The sequence below is a fragment of the Nipponia nippon genome, unplaced genomic scaffold (assembly GCF_047370975.1).
Source record: "Nipponia nippon isolate SJK-2023a ecotype South Korea unplaced genomic scaffold, ASM4737097v1 scaffold_13, whole genome shotgun sequence".
Lineage (NCBI taxonomy): Eukaryota > Metazoa > Chordata > Aves > Pelecaniformes > Threskiornithidae > Nipponia > Nipponia nippon.
Window position 1 is genome coordinate 14,110,615 of NW_028262324.1, and position 16,344 is coordinate 14,126,958.

The window sequence follows — 16,344 nt, forward strand, 5'->3', positions numbered from 1 at the left end:
GTCACCGAGGGAATGATACATTCTCTTTCTTCTCAAACAAAATGTTTTTTTACGCCTTAAATGATGGGCAAAGCTGGTGGGTTCTGCATTTTTCAAGCATGCCAGGTGTAGTTGTTTGTCAAGCATCAATGTCACATTGATACAAAACTATCCTGTTGTGACAAGGACGAGTGGTTTGGGGGGTTTTGTGGCACTCAGGACCTTTCCCCAGTGCAATCTTCCACCTCGGCAGCAATTTGTGCCAGAGGATGGGCTGGGAGGGTGAGCGCTGGGGCAGACGAGGCTTTCATGGCGGCAGGGCCAAGCCTCAGGCCCCGCTCTCACCTCCTAGTGCCACCTTCCCAACCCTCTGGTGATCTCAAATGTAGAACAGGCCTACGGAGGCCATTTGGCATTGCGCTGCCTCCATGACACAAACACAGGCTGGGCGGAGAATGGATTGAGACCAGCCCCGAGGAGAAGGACTTGGGGGCGTTGGTTGATGAGAAACTCAACATGACCCGGCCATGTGCGCTTGCGGCCCAGAAAGCCAACCGTATCCTGGGCTGCATCAAACAAAGCGTGGCCAGCAGGGCGAGGGAGGGGATTCTCCTCCACTCTGCTCTGGTGAGGCCCCACCTGGAGTGAGGTGTTCAGCTCTGGGGCCCCCAACAGAAGGACATGGACCCATTGGAGCGAGCCCAGAGGAGGGCCATGAAGATGCTCAAAGGGCTGGAGCACCTCTCCTGTGAGGACAGGCTGAGAGAGCTGGGGTGGTTCAGCCTGCAGAAGAGAAGGCTCCGGGGAGACCTTATAGCAGCCCTCCAGTGCCTGACGGGGGGCTAAAGGAAAGCTGGAGAAGGACATTTTCCACGGACATGTAGCGATAGGACTTGTCTGGGTAATGGCTTTAAACTGAAAGAAGGTGCATTTAGATTAGATATAAGGAAGAAGTTCTTCACTCTGAGGGCGGTGAGGCACTGGCACAGGTTGCCCAGAGAAGCTGTGGATGCCCCCTCCCTGGAAGTGCTCAAGGCCAGGCTGGATGGGGCTTTGAGCAACCTGGCCTGGTGGAAGGTGTCCCTGCCCATGGCAGGGGGCTGGAACCAGATGATCTTTAAGGTCTCTTCCGACCCAAACCATTCTGTGATTCTATGGCCGCCCCAAGAGACTCCAACGCTTGACAACGGTCGATAAGAAACCCCTCGGAGGCGCCCTGCGGCCTCGCCCCGTCCCTCAGGGCCCGGGCTCCGTGCCCCCAGCTCACGCCTCCGGCGCTACGAGCGCGGTGCGGCCCCGTCCTGAGGTAACCCACCCCCCCACCCCCCCCCCGAAACCTCCCCCTGCTCCGGGAGCGGCCGCCAAGGCCTTCCCGCCTCGCCCCGCCCCGCCCGAGGAGCGGCCCCCGGTCCGCCACCCCCTCCTCCCGGCCGGCAGGAGCCGCTGTGGGCGGCGGGGCGGGCGGCGCGGCGATGGGCGAGGCGGAGGGCGGCTCGGCTGGCGCTGTGGAGAAGCCGCCGCTGCCTGCGGCCGGGCCCGGGGCCGCCGCGGCGGTCGCTGCCGCCGCTGCCGCCGTTGCAGCCGCCGCGGCGGTAGCGACCGCCGCCCCGGAGCCCGGCGTGCCGGCGGAGGAGGCGGTGGTGGTGTGGAGCCCTGAAGTGGAGGTTTGCCTCTTTCACGCCATGCTGGGCCACAAGCCCGTAGGTGAGAGCAGGCCGCGGCCGAGCCGCGGCCTGGATTAGCGGCGCTGGCCGGGGAGGAGAACCAGGCGCTGGGCGCGGAGCGGCAGGGTCCGGGCGGGAGGGCCCCCGGGGGAGGTAGCGGCCCGGCCGCGCTGCGGTGCTGCCCCTAGCGGCCTTCCGGGCCCGCTCCCGCCGCGGCAGCCCGCCGAGGGCCCCGGGGCTTCTCCCGAGCGTGGCGGGGCCTGTGGGGAAGGAGGCGCCGGCCCTCCCGGCTCCTCAGCCGCCCCTCCTGGAGGCACAGAGCCAGTCCTCCTTGCTCCCCGCTGCCTTCGCCTTTCCTGACGTGCTGCCTCATACTTCCCTTCGGTTGTTTTTCACGCAGCCTCTCAGAAAGCTCTGGCTGCGGCCACATGTCAGCGTTACCCAGTGGGGCACTCTCAGCCCCCCTCCACAATAGCACCAGTAACGTAGGGTGAAATATCAGCCAGCAGGGCTGCCCAGATTGCCATGTGTCTCTCCCATACTGTATCATTTCCCTGTAACGACAGGATGTTTTTTTAATTGTATGGCATAAGGAAGACTGTTAGTAGTGTTAACTGCAGTGAGTTCTTCCCCCAGGTGTGAATCGCCATTTCCACATGATTTGTATCCGAGATAAATTCAGTCAGAATATTGGACGGCAGATTTCTTCCAAAGTGATTTGGGACCATCTGAGCACCATGTATGATATGCAAGCTCTTGTGAGTATAAAGGGTTGATGCAGCCACGTTCTTATTTCTTATAGTTCAGGAGTTTTGATAGGCCAAAATCACTGGGCCTGTCATACCATTCATGTTACTAAGAATGACGTGTTGTTCCAGCGAGTTGATGGTTTTTTTCCTGTGTAAAAGTACATTAGGTGGGAGACAATAAAACCTGCGGTGTTTTGTTTTTTTCTTTTCCCGTACTGTGTTCTGACTTTATTAAAGTTGCCTAAATTCTGATCCAGCAAACGTTTACATAGGTGCTTAACTTAAGTGTCAAATGAGATTATAGTGTGTTTACATAAGAATTTGCCATGTTTGGGTTCCAGAAGTGATCTCAAATGATCATGAGTCATGATCTCAGCTGTCTTGACCTTAGTAATCAGTTTGACATCAGGAGCCTCCTGATTCTCTAATGTCTGAAGTGTCTTGTTAAGAATTATTTAGCTACTAATTGCATGTAAAATAGAACTTGAGACTGCACTTCTAAATCCAAGTTAAAGTTTTTACCGAAGTCATTCATAGAGATCTTTCTTTTCTTTCTAAGCACGAATCTGAGATTCTTCCGTTCCCTAATATAGAGAAAAATTTTGCTCTTCCTGACGAAATGATTCAAGAAGTGAGAGAAGGTAAGATGTGATAGCAGTCTCTTATTCTTGGTTGCTCTAATCTCATCTCTGAATGGGTAGTTTAGCAAAACTCCCCCCAAAAAAGAACACAACATGTCAATCCAAGGTCATCCTTTCAGACTGGTGAGTGAGGTGTATCGGGAAAAGGAAGTGTTCAACAGATACAAGTTCACCTCAGGGATTTTTAATCAACTGACTGAAGGAAACTGTCAAGTAAAGCATCGCGCTGCTTGTGCTGTTCATAGGCTGATTATCAGCCTCTGTGATTGACCACTGTAGGAGACAGCCTAGCGGGAGAGAGAGACCTTTGGTCAGATTCCACACAGTATTCCTCATATTCTTAAATATAATGTAGATGGGATGCTAATATAGCACAAACAGGTTCCATTTAGATTCAACTTCTCCTTCTGGGTATACGCAAAAGATCCTTGTGCTTCACTGATAGTAGTTTGCAGAGTGAAAGGCAAAATGTGATTCTTTGCAAGGTGATTAGTGGTTTATTGTGGGGGTTTTTGCACTTTGTTGAGATGGCTGTAATATTACCTCAGGCAATTTTTGCTGAAATAGGTGATCTGCCCACTTCAACGTGGTTCATTTTGTAGCAAGATCATTTTTTAAAGAGTAGGAGCTATAGACCTGATGAAAATAACATTTTCTGCATTCAGTTTGTATATAATAATACTTCTGTGATAAATTTTTTTGTACCAATGGTGATATAAGGCAGTTAAATAGCAATTCAGCTAACGTTTAAAAACGTACACCAGGAATATACTTACTGAATAGCTGCAGTTTCAATAGCTGGAGAAACTTGCTTGCTTTTTGGCCATGGACTTGTACCTTATCCTGGTATAACCATCTCATTTTTAGGCTATTACTATTTTTAATATGGTTCATATGTCTTATTTTTAAAAGCATTACTGGTTTTTAATGTCCGATGATAGATTTTTTTCGTAATTTTTTTTCCTGTAGTTGCATTAAAATTGATTGAAAACAAAACCAATATGAAATGTTTAGAGGCGTTTGTTTAGATTCAGGGTGGTTTCACTGCACTGTGAAATCGTCTCTTTGTGTTTTTACCTTCTTGGGATTCAACCGCCTGGTTCTTCCAAATCTCTCTCACTCGTGATAAGCCTACCTGTCTTGTCTAATCTAATTGAAATGTGCACCGGTTTGACAGCAATCTTAAGTTGAGGAGTGAGAGCTGGGTTTTCAAAGTTTAGCTGTATGGGTGTTACTTAGTACTGTTATCCAAGGTAGGAGCTAGGAAATTCAGGCATCTGCCAAAGGAGTTCTTGGGATATTTTAAACTACAGTGGAATGCTTCTCTAATGCTTACTAGGTACACTAAACTTCACAGTAAAAATTCGATATAAAATTATAATATAGCTAAGACATCGCGATATGTTTTGCCTATTTAGCATTTCACTTCCTGTTAATAATTTCAGCGGCACTTCTTGACATGAGACGTCACCTCGTTCAGTGCTTTACATTGTGCTCGTAGTATGCCTGGACTGTTAGCCGTGTTTCTCTGGCACAGTGCTGATAAAAACCTTTCTAAATCACAGCTGAGTGTTGCACTGAGTATTTGTCAACATTGTGCACATATGCTGAGGCTGGTAATCAAGAAAAAATACATACGGTTCTTTAAAACCATCTAACCGTGGCCTAACAATCTTTTCTGTAGGAAAAGTGATGATAGAAGAAGAAGTGAAAGAGGAAATAAAAGAAGAGATGGAAACGCATACAGGTCCAGAAGAAGGTAAATTTGTAACTCTCTACTGTGTAATACGAGATTAAAAACCAACTGTAACTCTAAGAAATTAATGTTAAAATGTAAATCCCAAATACGGTGTACGTTGTGATTTGTATTCAGACTTAGCATATGCTCATGCCGAGAACTAGAATAATTTAAGAATGCACAGAGTAAGCAGTTGCCAGTATCTGATGCTTCGAAACATTTCTCCTTCGCTCCTACTTCATATGTGCAAAGTTGTGTAGCTTTGGAGGTTTTTGGTTTTAATATGTACTTGACAAAACCCTGGGCATCTGAAGTCATCTAAGGATCTCTAAAAGTCGAGTCCAGTTTTAGTGAACCTAAATACTCTGTGTTGGGATCTTCGGAGTCCTGGGGAAAGATAGGGCCTAGAAGTCAAAAAAGATTGTAAGATTGTATGCTTAAATGGGAAGGTGGGCAAAGTGGGTTTTTATTTTATTTTATTTGCATTATCTTGCTTCTTTTAAATATAAGGCTTATTTTCCTAACACTTTGCTGTAGAACAAAGTCAAATGTGAACAGTAGAGATGTTATTTACCTTAACAGACCAAGCCAACTGTTTAAGTATATAATTTTATAATATTTATATCACAGGATAAGCGGTGTTTTAAGATTGAGTGTAATAAAAGATCTAAAAATGTATTTTAAAAATATATTAAATTTCACATCTTGGGTGTTCAGTTTTAAAATCTATCATACCAAATGTAATGACCGTTGCTGATTATAAATTTCATAGATTGGTCCTCTGTTCTGTAAGTGTTCCTATTAAGTATTTTAAGTGCTGTTTAATTCCACTTAATGAATTTCATTCTTAGCCTGTCAAAATACATGCCTGTCTTTAAAGCAAATAATAAAAGCAAGATGTGCCTTTCTTTACAGAAGGTTTTTCCTTTAAAAGTGAAAGTAATACTTAAATGGTGGTTAAATATGCTGAGAATTGATTGGTTTGGAAAGTTTTATGCGATATAAAGAAATTTGATATCACTTCTTGTTTGCCTATGTGTATGACTCTGATCTGCAATCATTACTTTGATCCTATTTCAGTTTTTGCACCCTCTGGAAGTTTAGGAAAAACAACCGAAAAGCCAAGCAGCAAAGAGAAAGAGAAAACTTCATCAGATTCTGGGTCCAAAGAGGGGTCTGATAAGAGGAAGCGCAACAGAGTCACTGAAAAGGTCTTAAACGCAAACAGTAATCCTTCCAGTCCAAGTGCTGCAAAACGACGCAGAACATAAAGCAAGCTGTGAAAGAGAGAAGTAATAAACTGTGGAACGTGAGGAGGGAACAGTAAAAACGAGTAGCAGGATAGTCGCCACATAAACTTTTTGAGAAAGGAAAAGATATCTGAGCCAGGTATTTGAAGAATCTGCACATGGCTTTATACACGCAAGACTTTGTCCGCCTTTCCTGATGCGTTTTCTAGTCAGCACCGAGTAGCTGAGCGATGGCCACGCCGCCTTCTCAGGGCGTTGGGGGAGAAAGCGGGCAGCATTAGGAGTTTATGCATAGCTAGCAATTCTGGTGGTTGCATTTCAAACAAGTAACAGCCTCTGTGTTGGCATAGTTCATGAAACAAGCGCGCAGTGAAACACAGAGCCGCAGTTAATGAAAAGCAGAGGTTATTTCTATAAATTTTGGGTCGTTTTTTCTGCCTTTGATTTGTTGCTGTCTTTGAATATTACAGAGCCTCTGTGGGTAGCGTTGTTTGGCCATTTTATTCGGTGCAAACGTAGCTTTTGCATCAAATGTCTGAATTCATTGGTTCAGTAAAACTGAAATTCTTTTAAATACAGATAACTACTGAATTGAAATATTCTTTTGCTCTGTTTCCCGGAGGAACCTTTACTTATCTCACCCTTAGTGACGTGACATTTTTCAGTCTTTTTGAGTTTATATACCGAAGTGAAGTGAAAATGATAATGCCCCTAGAATAATAATTAATAAGTATCCTAAATAAAATATCCAGTGATGTCACATGGTTTTGTAAAGGATCAACTGAGCTGTGCATGAACCTGGAGATGTTTCTTCATCCATTTGTACTATAGTAGTATATAACAGTGGGTTTTGTACTTCATTATTTATTTTTTTAAAGCAGTTTTAGTAGATGTTAATGGAATTGGTATTCCAAAATGTTAATTTTGTTCTACAACTTAAGAATCTTACTGACATTGTAATACTTATCTTTTATATGCTAGAATATTAAGATTTGATAGAAGTTACTATTTTTGCGTTGTGAAAAGATGGACCGCAATCAACACACACATGTTAAATGGTGAATGAAGTAGGCTGAAAATGTTACTGAATTTGTTTCACCATATTAACTATCAGTTAATAAAAAGAAGAATTACTTCTTCATCTGTTGGTGTTGCCTTCAAGGTGAGGAACTAGGGATCTACTAGTTTTTGCTTTTATGCTGGGTACGTAGCCAAGTTCTTGTCTGCCTTATTTGCTTCATTTGTTTTATACCAAGAATAAATTTGCCTTGTCTTTATTTTACTAAATGGTTATCGTTGCGTAACTTGATTAAAATTTGGCCCAACTTATTTTGAAAGTTGTTTAGGTATCTTGTGTCTTTAGTGAAATTGGTCAAAAGTGCCTACCTGGTGTTTTTTTTTTTTTTCTTTTAGCAACTTTGTCTGGATCTCAGGAACTACTACCCTGTTATTTCTGTAAGGTGTTCGATAAGAAATCCTGACCTGCTGAAGTCAGTAGGTTGCTGTAAGATTCCAACTAGAGGATGTTCTCTGTTCTAACTAGCGTAACACAATTGTAAAGTACTGAGTTGAGAAAATGAAGTTTTTGTTGCAGTCTTTGGAAGCTGACCTGCTTACCCCGTCATACGCACTGAACTCTGCCGGGATGGCCACTATAGCCGCTTTTACAGCGTGGTGCAAGCTCACGGTCTTAACGTCTGGAATAGTGGGGCGTAAACAAATTCCGAACCAGAAGGTACGCAGTGCCATGAATGTAGTGCTGTGCTCCACGTGATAAGCCTTGCAAAAGATAAGCTGCCCGCTGGAGAGCTCGGTGGAGCTCTGGTTTGTGGGAGAGGTGCTGCAGGTGCCTCAGAGGTTTTCTGGGTGGGTGGAAATGGAGCTTTTATAACCTGATGTGAGGGAGCTCCTGGCTTTAAGTTTGATGTTTAAGAAAAATGCTCAGATTAATTGATTTGTTGGTACTATGCCGTTGCAGAAGTTGTAATAATACGTCACTTACAAGTCTGTGATCTAATATCTGAAAAGATTAAAGCCTCTATTAATTCTTAAGGAAACAACAAAACTTAAAGTGCTCTTTACTTTGTGATGCCCCACATAGATCTTGGCCATAAAGTGCAGATTCTGTAACTTTCAGGTCTCAGGCCTTGCGGGTAAATCCTTTTCATCCAAGGGATTCTAGTCTAAAGGTTTTTGCTGTACCAATGAAATGCTTTTTATAGCTTAAAGAAGAAATGTGTCAACATTAATAACGTGTACGGGTGCAATCTCTCGGCACCATCCTTGAAGCAGGGAAAGTCCCTTGGGATTTCACGGTCAGTCCAGCAGTACGGAGTTTTTAGGAATTTGTTAGTTGTGAAGTTGGACATTTGGAAAATGTAAATGCTTTAAATGACCCGGGCGCTGGCGGTGTCTTTTCCGCCCTTCCCTTTCACCGAGTCCTGGCTTCTCGGGAAGATTGTTGGTTGTTTTATTCATTTTCCTGTAAGAGGAATGTTAGGCTGTGTTTTTGCCGTGTGAAGAGTTAAATACGCAAGCCTTAGACTCACAGAACCGTTTAGGTTGGAAAAGACCTTTAAGATCATCAAGTCCAACCGTTAATTTAGCACTGCCAAGCCCACCACTAAGCCACGTCCCTAAGCACCGCATCTACACGGCTTTTAAATTGCTGAAGTCTGAGGGAAAGAGGACAGCTCCCGTGGCTCCAGCGGCCTGTTTCCAACAGCGATCCATTCGGGGGGTGCGTGGCCTGTGCAGGACCCGGGGTGGATGGAAAGTGGCAGAATTACGTTTCCTCCATTTTTCCCCTCAGGCGGACCGGCCTCCGGGCGGGATCCCTGAGGAAACGGCGGAGCCCGGCGGGCTGCGTGAGTGACGGGGGAGCGGGGCGGGGCCTGGCGGGCGCCGGCCAATGAGGGGCGGTGCCGCAGGAAGGGGGCGGGGCGCGCCGGGGCTTTGTGCGGGCGGGCGGGCGGCCCCGCCGCCCTTTCGCTTTCCCTTTCCCGCCGCGCTCCCATGGCGGCCTGGCTCGGCTGCTGGGCGGAGGAGGACGAGGCGGAGGACGAGGCGTGCTTCTGGAGGTACGACTCCACCTGGGAGGAGGACGACGACGAGGAGGAGGAGGAGGAGGAGGATGGCGGCGTCGACGAGCCGGAGGGAGCGGAGGCGGCAGGCGGGGAGGAGCCGGTGCCGAGCTGGGCGCGGGGCTCCCGGCAGGCCCAGGTGGGTGCCGGGGGGTGCGGGGGCCCCCCGGGGCGGGAGCGGGGCACAGCGCAGACCCTCCGAGGCGGGACGGGGTGAGGAAGCCCCTGCCCCCGCCTGCCCTGGGCCCCGCAGCCGCCCCGGCTCCCGCTCGCTGCGGGGGCGGCCTTCGGGGTGTCTCATCGCCGGGTCGGTGCCGTCGGAGCCGCCGTCCCCTCGGGATCCTCTCGGACGCTTTGGGGTGTGCGGCTGATGTGCGCGCCTGGATCTTCCCAGGCCGCCGCCTTCGGGCGCTGTCTGCATTTGGGCGCTTTCTCCCAAGTATCCCGGTTTGCTATCGGGAGCTGGAGCGGCTTAAAATACTTACAGCGGGTGAAAGGCTTTTTGTCCTGGCAGCGGTCACTAGCATGTCATTTTGTCCTCATCTTGAAGCCAGTTTTCAAAGAGAAGAGATGACCTGAGGCCCCTTCAGAAATGAGCTCCGGGGGTGGCGAACGCAGAGGCGTGACTTTATGAGCCCATAAGTTTTATTACACTGCCATGAGCTGGGTTTTAATTTCCCCCACCATTCCCTGTGACCTGGATACTTCATCCCATAAATATAAGTTCTGTCTTCTGTATGGCACCTGCCTGTTCACCGCGTTCTGATGGCGGCTGAATTTGACGTTATGACATCGATGTTCTTCAGCAGCTCCTTGCTTTTAAGTTTTTTTGTCGCTATCCTCAGTTTTGTATGGTGGCCTTTTGTAGTCTTTCATGCCATCAATAAAAAGCCATCACATAGCATCTGCTCGCTTTCAAAAATGAGCTGTAACTTTTTATTTCTTTTAGACGTGTTTTTTTCTAGGGAGCATATTATAAAGCAACTCTGAAAACAAAAAAAGATCCGCTGGTGTTTTAAAAACTGCAGGTATGTGTGCAGTTAAAATGAATGAGGCAGCGCTGCAAAATGCGAACACTTGTCTCTGGTGCCTTAAACTAATGTTGCTTTGAAATAAAAGGAACTCGTTAGTTTTATCTGAGGTTCCTATCTTTAGCATAAATGTTTTTGAGCATCAGTAATTTCTTCTACAGCATTGCTTTGGCAAATGCAAAACTGTCTCCGTTTTTCAGTCTTTCCTGGGTCGGTCAGAAAACCCTACAGTCCTTTCACTTAATCCCTCCCCTTTTGGGGAAAGGGAAACTAGTCCTTCACTTGAGTTTCATTTCAGCAACTCATCTGTATTTTTAGAATAGTCAGATAAAGCTTTCTAATTAATGTACTTTTAAAGGAGTTTAATGTTCAACTTTGGTTTTTTATAAGCATTAAGTTATTAAAATAACCTCCCTTTTAAAAAAAAAAAAACTCCGTGCGACACAGTATTCCAAACACTCATGACTTCCTACAAAAATACACACTTTATGCTCTGCAAACAAAATCAAGGTTTAAATACAGCAGATGGGTGTGCTCACGCATGACTTTATTGCAGGGGACGTCGTTAGGCCTTAGCTGTGCAGGTAGATCTGTGAAAGGTCCCAGGTGTTTTAGGTGGAATAGTTGTAATACTTAAAGGAAGAGGCAGGGCTTTCCTCTGAAGTGGTTTGCATTGTTTGAGGGCACGCTGTCAATTTTCTTTTGTACATGGCTGGGGTTCTGGATTTGCTCACAAGTTTTAATGCCTCTAGAACATTCAGATTATTCTTTTTGAATGTGTTTGTTCTTCAGATATGTTTTTTTTTTTTCTTAGAGCAACTTCTGGATTGTGACAACTGTAAAAGCAAGGACCGTTTTTTCACTCCAGTGTGTGGACTTTTCTAACTTTGCCTCACAAGGGAGAACGTTGTCCCTGAGACTTACGGCCCTTGGAATATTGTTCTGCATCTTTAAAGAGGAGTTCTTCCTTCAGTGATGAACGTGTAGTCGCCTGTGTCTGACAGTGCCCAAAAAATTTTTAAGGGCAGTGAATACAAGAGCGTGAATACAAAAAGAAACAGTAAATCTTCTGCTATCCATTTATGCCTTTACAACCTGCCAAAGGCATGAATCAGTTTCCAAAACTAATTCCTACTTCTGCTTATATTACACTAATTCTCATTCTTCTCCCCTCAGCCTAGATGGTATACTTTTGGGCTGAAGCTGCTAATGTTTTTATTCGGTACTGAGGTTAGAGTTTTTTAATGATTATTTTCACTATGCGCTTTCAAAACCAACCTAAAATTCTGCATTTATCTTTGCATCTCACTTGCATCTCTGCAAATACTCCGTATTCGCGGTCTGAAATTCCTGCAGGTGTCTCTTTTCAGCTCTTTTGCATTTCAGTGCTTTTAGCTTCTAGGACCAAGCGTTGAAAATCTTGGGCTTTGCCCTCATTTTAAAAAGGGTACCGCTTAGTCTGCTGTAGCGCGTGGGGTTCACGCTGCACTGCGCAGAGCCCTGGTTTAATAACAAGCCCTGTAGTTCTGCCGTCTCCCAACTCTCCATCATCAAAAGGGTTCAGTCACTCTTCTAGGATTCTGTCGTCTTTCTCATTCCGGTGTCTTGTTCGCAATCCGCACATTCTTTCATCCCTTTCGGTTGCAGCTGGTTTGCAGTTTTCAGCCAAATATTGTTTGGGTTACCCTCTCCTGGCTTTGTTCTCTGCTTTCCTCACGCTCTTTGCACAGCGATGCACGTTCTGACTGATGCGGTGCAGGTTTGGAGGGAGAAACCCACTTACGTTGCCTGTCAGTGTTGTGAGAAATAAGGGGGTTTGATTTATGCATGCAAGTTTCAATCTTGCAGTTCAGTTTCTTTCTAACCTGGAAAGAAAGGGAAGGTTATATTTCTGTGTGCCTTAAACAGAAGTTTAGAGAGACCCAGGAACAAGACCTGCTTGGAGGGAGGGCTGAGTTTTGCTCTCTTTGCTTCCCCATCTTGTTCTCTTTAATGCTGTGCTCCAGAATGCCTTTCTGCTTGCATCGAGCTTCTTTCTAGACAAGCCTTACAGCACCTTGCACCATGGCATTGCATCTGTCTCTGTATCTGCGGTTACTCTTCAGCAAACCAGTTCTTTTTCAAAATTGGAGCCAGTCTAGCGCTAGCCTGTCCCACCTGACTGTGTCAAAGGATGTTATTTTAGAACCTTAAGTGTAAAGAATATCTGGAAATTGATTCTTCTGTAATTGGGAACAAAATTTCCATTAATTCCACACATATCAGAATTTCATCCTTGGAGTTCAGAAGTTATAGTCAAAAGCATCCATGCATTGCAAAGTGCTAAATCCCAGTCTGCTTACATCTTGAACAAAAGAATAACATTGATCTGTTCTGGCTGAACATATTTCTTAGTCTTGTGTTTGCAGCCGCTTACTTTTTTTTCCAAATGTTGGCCGGGTAGCAAAGCTTTTTATAGTGGTGTGCATTTCTGCAGTCTGGGTGGATTCTGGGGATGGACAACAGCGCTTGGATTTCTAATCCCGTGTGGGCCACGTGGCTGTGGGAAGTTCTGCCACCTATTTTGGTCTATGTTGCCATGTATAAAATGGAAATGCACTGCAATGTAGACAGGCATTATTTTAGGTCATCACAAGTTATTACATTTAAAAAGCAACTTCAGCTTTATTTAATTCCTATCACCGAAGTATGGGGGAATCATAGTGTGTAAAAGTATGTAATTTTTAAAGCTTCTGCATTGTTGACCTCCCCCTGTGGATAAAGCTTTGATCTCCCGAATGCTATGCATGCTTCATAAATTTTAAGTATTAACAATCAACAGGGCTGCTGAATGGATGACTTGATTACAACAAGGTGTTAGAAAATCTAATCCAGTTCCTGCCTTAATAATTAATGAACCGCTGATCTGTGTTCACTAGAAAGTGGGTTTGTTTTTTTATTTTTCTCTGGGCAAATGAGGTTAGGAACTATCAAATGAAGTTAAAAAATAATGTGGGAGAGCATGTGTTGCTTCTTTTTTCTAAGTTTCTTAAAATGCTTATTTTGCAAGAGTCTGCAATCATTCCTGTTTCACAAAAACCCTGCTCTTGCTGCGAGCTGGCCTTGAACACTCGAACCGCGCTGTGCTTCGCATTGGGTGGGTCCTTTTACTCCTCAGCAGTCTTGTTCGTTTTGGTGCTTCTGCCTTGACAGAACACTTCTGAACACTTTCATGGTTTGGGACGAGATGGTTCAGCACTCAGCAAGGTTAAACCTGTCTGTTGCTTGTGAAGTGTAACAAAATCTCTTATCGTTGAAGTAATCCCCTGTAAAAAAAATGTGTATAATTCAGCTAAAATGCATTTTAAATTAAGCCATGCTTGCAACTTTTATTTGCATGAAGTTCAGAGGAAGAACTCAAGCTGTTCTTTGTGATTTCTGTCTAAATGCTACATTTGGAATGAATCTAGCACATCTGTGTAGCAAGGAGAACCTGACACCTAATTGTCAGGTGGACGTGGCACCGCAGGTTTTTCTCTAGAGCAATTTGAATTATGAATATAGTCAAGTGAATTCAGCTGTAACTAGGTAAATCTGTCACTTGGCAACTAATAGGGATCATATGAGTCACTGCTGTGGGTATTCTCATTTAGTATACATTTTTTTATTTTATTAGTGAAGTTTGGTTTCAAAATGTTTCAACTAAATGCCTTTTATTTGTAGGAGCAAAGACCAAATTCGTCACCGCTGTCTCACAGGGGTTTTCAGGTAGGATTGACATAAAGTTTGATTATGTGCAGAGATGAGCAATAATGAAGATGATGATTGGAACGGAAGTCCAATACAATAAATATCTAATGCGACCATGGGGCTCTATTATTGTCGCTGTCTAGATCAGCATGATGCTAAATCAGCAAGGCTGCTCTCGAGCATAAAGGAAAGATGAAGAACAATTTATCCCAGTAATGTCTACAGGGAATGAGAATCTTGAATCTAAGGGATATTTCTGCATCTTAAATTCTACAATTTTAAAGTCTGATCTCTGTCTTGACTAGGGTATACTGTGACTCAGAGAGAGACAGACAGACAGGCAGGGCTTAGTTTGCCTTGTTTTAAAACCTTTGAGTTAAGGAAGAAAATGACATTTTACTGTTTGGGATTTCCAGCTAGTTCTGACCGTTTCTGTAGGAAAACCCAGCTGGGATAAAAGATATGCATAAAACATGAAGACCTTGATTAATAAGACTAGAAAGGAAAAGAAATGTTTTTGTTAAAGGAGATGGTGTGAGCTTCTCTTAGTTCAAAGTTGTCTTCAGGAATGCAGAGAAACAACTGCAGTAACAAACTGGCTGGTTTTGGGGGTGCGGGGAGTGCAGAGCGGAAGGCACAGGAGAGCCATAGGCAGGGGAACACGCGTGAGAGATGCTGAATTCGGTCAGTGGATTTTTATTTTTTTTCGCAGAAGACAACTTTATTCTGGATCTCTGATCTGGCTCTTTTCTCTAGTTCTCAGGCAGGCGCAACTGGAATGCAGCAAAAGACTTGCAGAGATACAGACATCGTTACCCGGTATGGACCAAAGGACGATGCACATACTCTTGTGGCTCTTCCTCATCGCGTGCTGAGTTTAGGAACGCTTTCTAGATTTGAGGGCACCCTTTTGTCTTTACATTGACAAGCTCAGAACCTTTAAAGGATTCATTTGTGAGGGGGAAGGGATGATGTGTGCGTGGGTGCATCAGAAACAAGCTGTTACTTCCCAAAACACATTTCAAGGATTTAGCTGGAAATGTTTAGGAAACATGAGGGAAAGCAAGGAGAAGTGTTGAAGTGAATACTGCCTTTTAAAAGATTGCTGCTTGTTGATTTCTTGTTCTCATCTCCAGGGTTTGATAGAATCAGAAAATGAGGAGGAAGAAGAGATGTGGAACTTAAGCTTTTATAAAAATGAGATTTGTTTCTTGCCCCAGGGTGAGTACCTTGTGTGATGACTGTTTGATGCAACTCTGCTGCAGCTGGTTGAATTGGTGAAAGAGTAGCTTGATCCATGTGGGACAATTATTACAAAACCCAAAACAAACAAACAAAACCCACCACCAAAACAAAAACAAAACCCACCCAAACCAAAACAAACAAAAAACCCCACCCAGAATTTCCATTTTAAAATGTCCTTGTTCCTGCTGTATGTTCCGTAATTTTCTGTTCGGTGGTAGAAAACTAAGAGTTTTTTCTGGCTTACGAGGACGATTGTCTAGTTAGAGAAGCTAATGCCTGTATGCGAACACCTGGCTCTGGATAATAAGCCACCTTGGGGTGACTGGCTAACTTCAGTTTTCATTTGGTGTCATGTCTTCTTGCCTGACTTTTTCCTTTTCTTTTTAGGTTTGCATATTGAAACTCTGCTTGAATCTTGGTGGGACAACTATGAAGTTCTGGAAGAAAACCATTCCTACATACAGTGGTAAACTATCTGCATGAATATAGTGCCTCTCCTTAGCTGTGCCTCTTAAAAGAGTCAGTTGTATCTGTGTTCCTGAATTCGGCTTCCCTGCGTCCACTTTATTTTGATTAAGTTATATTCTTCTGGAAACAATGCAGTGGAAATCCTGGAGACATGGGTTTCCAGGGCAGCTGTGGCAATAGGTGTCGGTCATGCTTGGTCTTACAGCATACTGCAGAACAAAGTATTAGGGCAACGAGAAAGATCCAGATAAGCAAAGTATGTTGTTATCATTGGTGTAGACAATGCTTTTATGGGAGGGATTTATTTGTCATATAGTAAACTACTTCTGTGTCCATAAGGACGTGAGGTCTCCAAGAGATGCCTGTGGTATCACAATTTTTAGAATCTTTTTTAGTTTTAACAAAACGGGTACCCTGGGTTGGATGTCATCTGTGCTCATCTGGGCTGAAAATTTCTTTCCCTTCAGGCTATTCCCTTTACGCGAACATGGGATGAACTGGCGTGCCAAACCGCTCACGTGTCAAGAAATCCAGGTACTGAAAGCTTTTGTCTTTCTTTTTTCTTTTTTTTTTGAGATCTGAAGTTTGTTAGGAGTTTCCCGAAATGCCTTATATTTGAAGTCTAGTTTTTCTTACATTGCTTCCTTGGGGCCCTAGTGTGAACAGAGCTCACTCAAGCACTGTTAAGCATTTGTCTGTCTTGTGTCTGCCAGTAGCTACAGCCGCAAATGAAATGCTTAGTGATATAATCAAGCCTTGTTTATAAT

At 44.5% G+C, this 16,344-nt stretch overlaps 2 protein-coding genes across 10 annotated transcripts; both read left to right on the forward strand.

Moving 5' to 3' along the window:
- Positions 1–1,434: 1,434 nt before the first annotated feature.
- On the forward strand, positions 1,435–7,162 carry MRGBP (MRG domain binding protein). Of its 2 annotated transcripts, XM_087749829.1 has the most exons (6): positions 1,437–1,519; positions 1,577–1,683; positions 2,280–2,401; positions 2,952–3,033; positions 4,718–4,792; positions 5,852–7,162. In XM_087749829.1, exons 1-6 carry the CDS (start codon positions 1,452–1,454, stop codon positions 6,040–6,042), a joined length of 645 nt encoding a protein of 214 aa, XP_087605955.1. In that variant the 5' UTR covers positions 1,437–1,451; the 3' UTR covers positions 6,043–7,162. The 2 variants fall into 2 exon arrangements, with proteins under 2 accessions (XP_087605954.1, XP_087605955.1); XM_087749828.1 differs by having other exon boundaries at positions 1,435–1,683.
- A 339-nt stretch (positions 7,163–7,501) lies between these two features.
- LOC104009582 (uncharacterized) lies at positions 7,502–15,552 on the forward strand. 8 transcript variants are annotated; one of them, XM_087749831.1, is made up of 6 exons: positions 7,502–9,243; positions 11,312–11,365; positions 13,838–13,882; positions 14,577–14,683; positions 15,001–15,085; positions 15,497–15,552. In XM_087749831.1, the coding sequence occupies exons 1-5, from the start codon at positions 9,037–9,039 to the stop codon at positions 15,005–15,007; spliced, it is 420 nt and encodes a 139-aa protein (XP_087605957.1). In that variant the 5' UTR covers positions 7,502–9,036; the 3' UTR covers positions 15,008–15,085; positions 15,497–15,552. The 8 variants fall into 8 exon arrangements, with proteins under 8 accessions (XP_087605957.1, XP_087605964.1, XP_087605961.1 ...); XM_087749838.1 differs by lacking the exon at positions 11,312–11,365; XM_087749835.1 differs by lacking the exons at positions 11,312–11,365; positions 15,497–15,552 and adding an exon at positions 10,950–11,195 and having other exon boundaries at positions 8,898–9,243; positions 14,621–14,683; positions 15,001–15,030.
- The last annotated feature ends 792 nt before the right edge of the window (positions 15,553–16,344 follow it).

What these genes read in the sequence shown, in the direction of transcription:
- MRGBP (XM_087749828.1), top strand. Translation starts at nt 1,452, where the DNA reads ATGGGCGAGGCGGAGGGCGGCTCGGCTGGCGCTGTGGAGAAGCCGCCG. An exon ending in GCTGGGCCACAAGCCCGTAG is followed by an intron (nt 1,684 to 2,279) that starts GTGAGAGCAGGC and finishes TTCTTCCCCCAG; the next exon opens with GTGTGAATCGCCATTTCCAC. An exon ending in TGTATGATATGCAAGCTCTT is followed by an intron (nt 2,402 to 2,951) that starts GTGAGTATAAAG and finishes TTTCTTTCTAAG; the next exon opens with CACGAATCTGAGATTCTTCC.
- LOC104009582 (XM_087749831.1), top strand. Translation starts at nt 9,037, where the DNA reads ATGGCGGCCTGGCTCGGCTGCTGGGCGGAGGAGGACGAGGCGGAGGAC. An exon ending in GGGGCTCCCGGCAGGCCCAG is followed by an intron (nt 9,244 to 11,311) that starts GTGGGTGCCGGG and finishes TTCTCCCCTCAG; the next exon opens with CCTAGATGGTATACTTTTGG. An exon ending in TGTTTTTATTCGGTACTGAG is followed by an intron (nt 11,366 to 13,837) that starts GTTAGAGTTTTT and finishes TTTTATTTGTAG; the next exon opens with GAGCAAAGACCAAATTCGTC.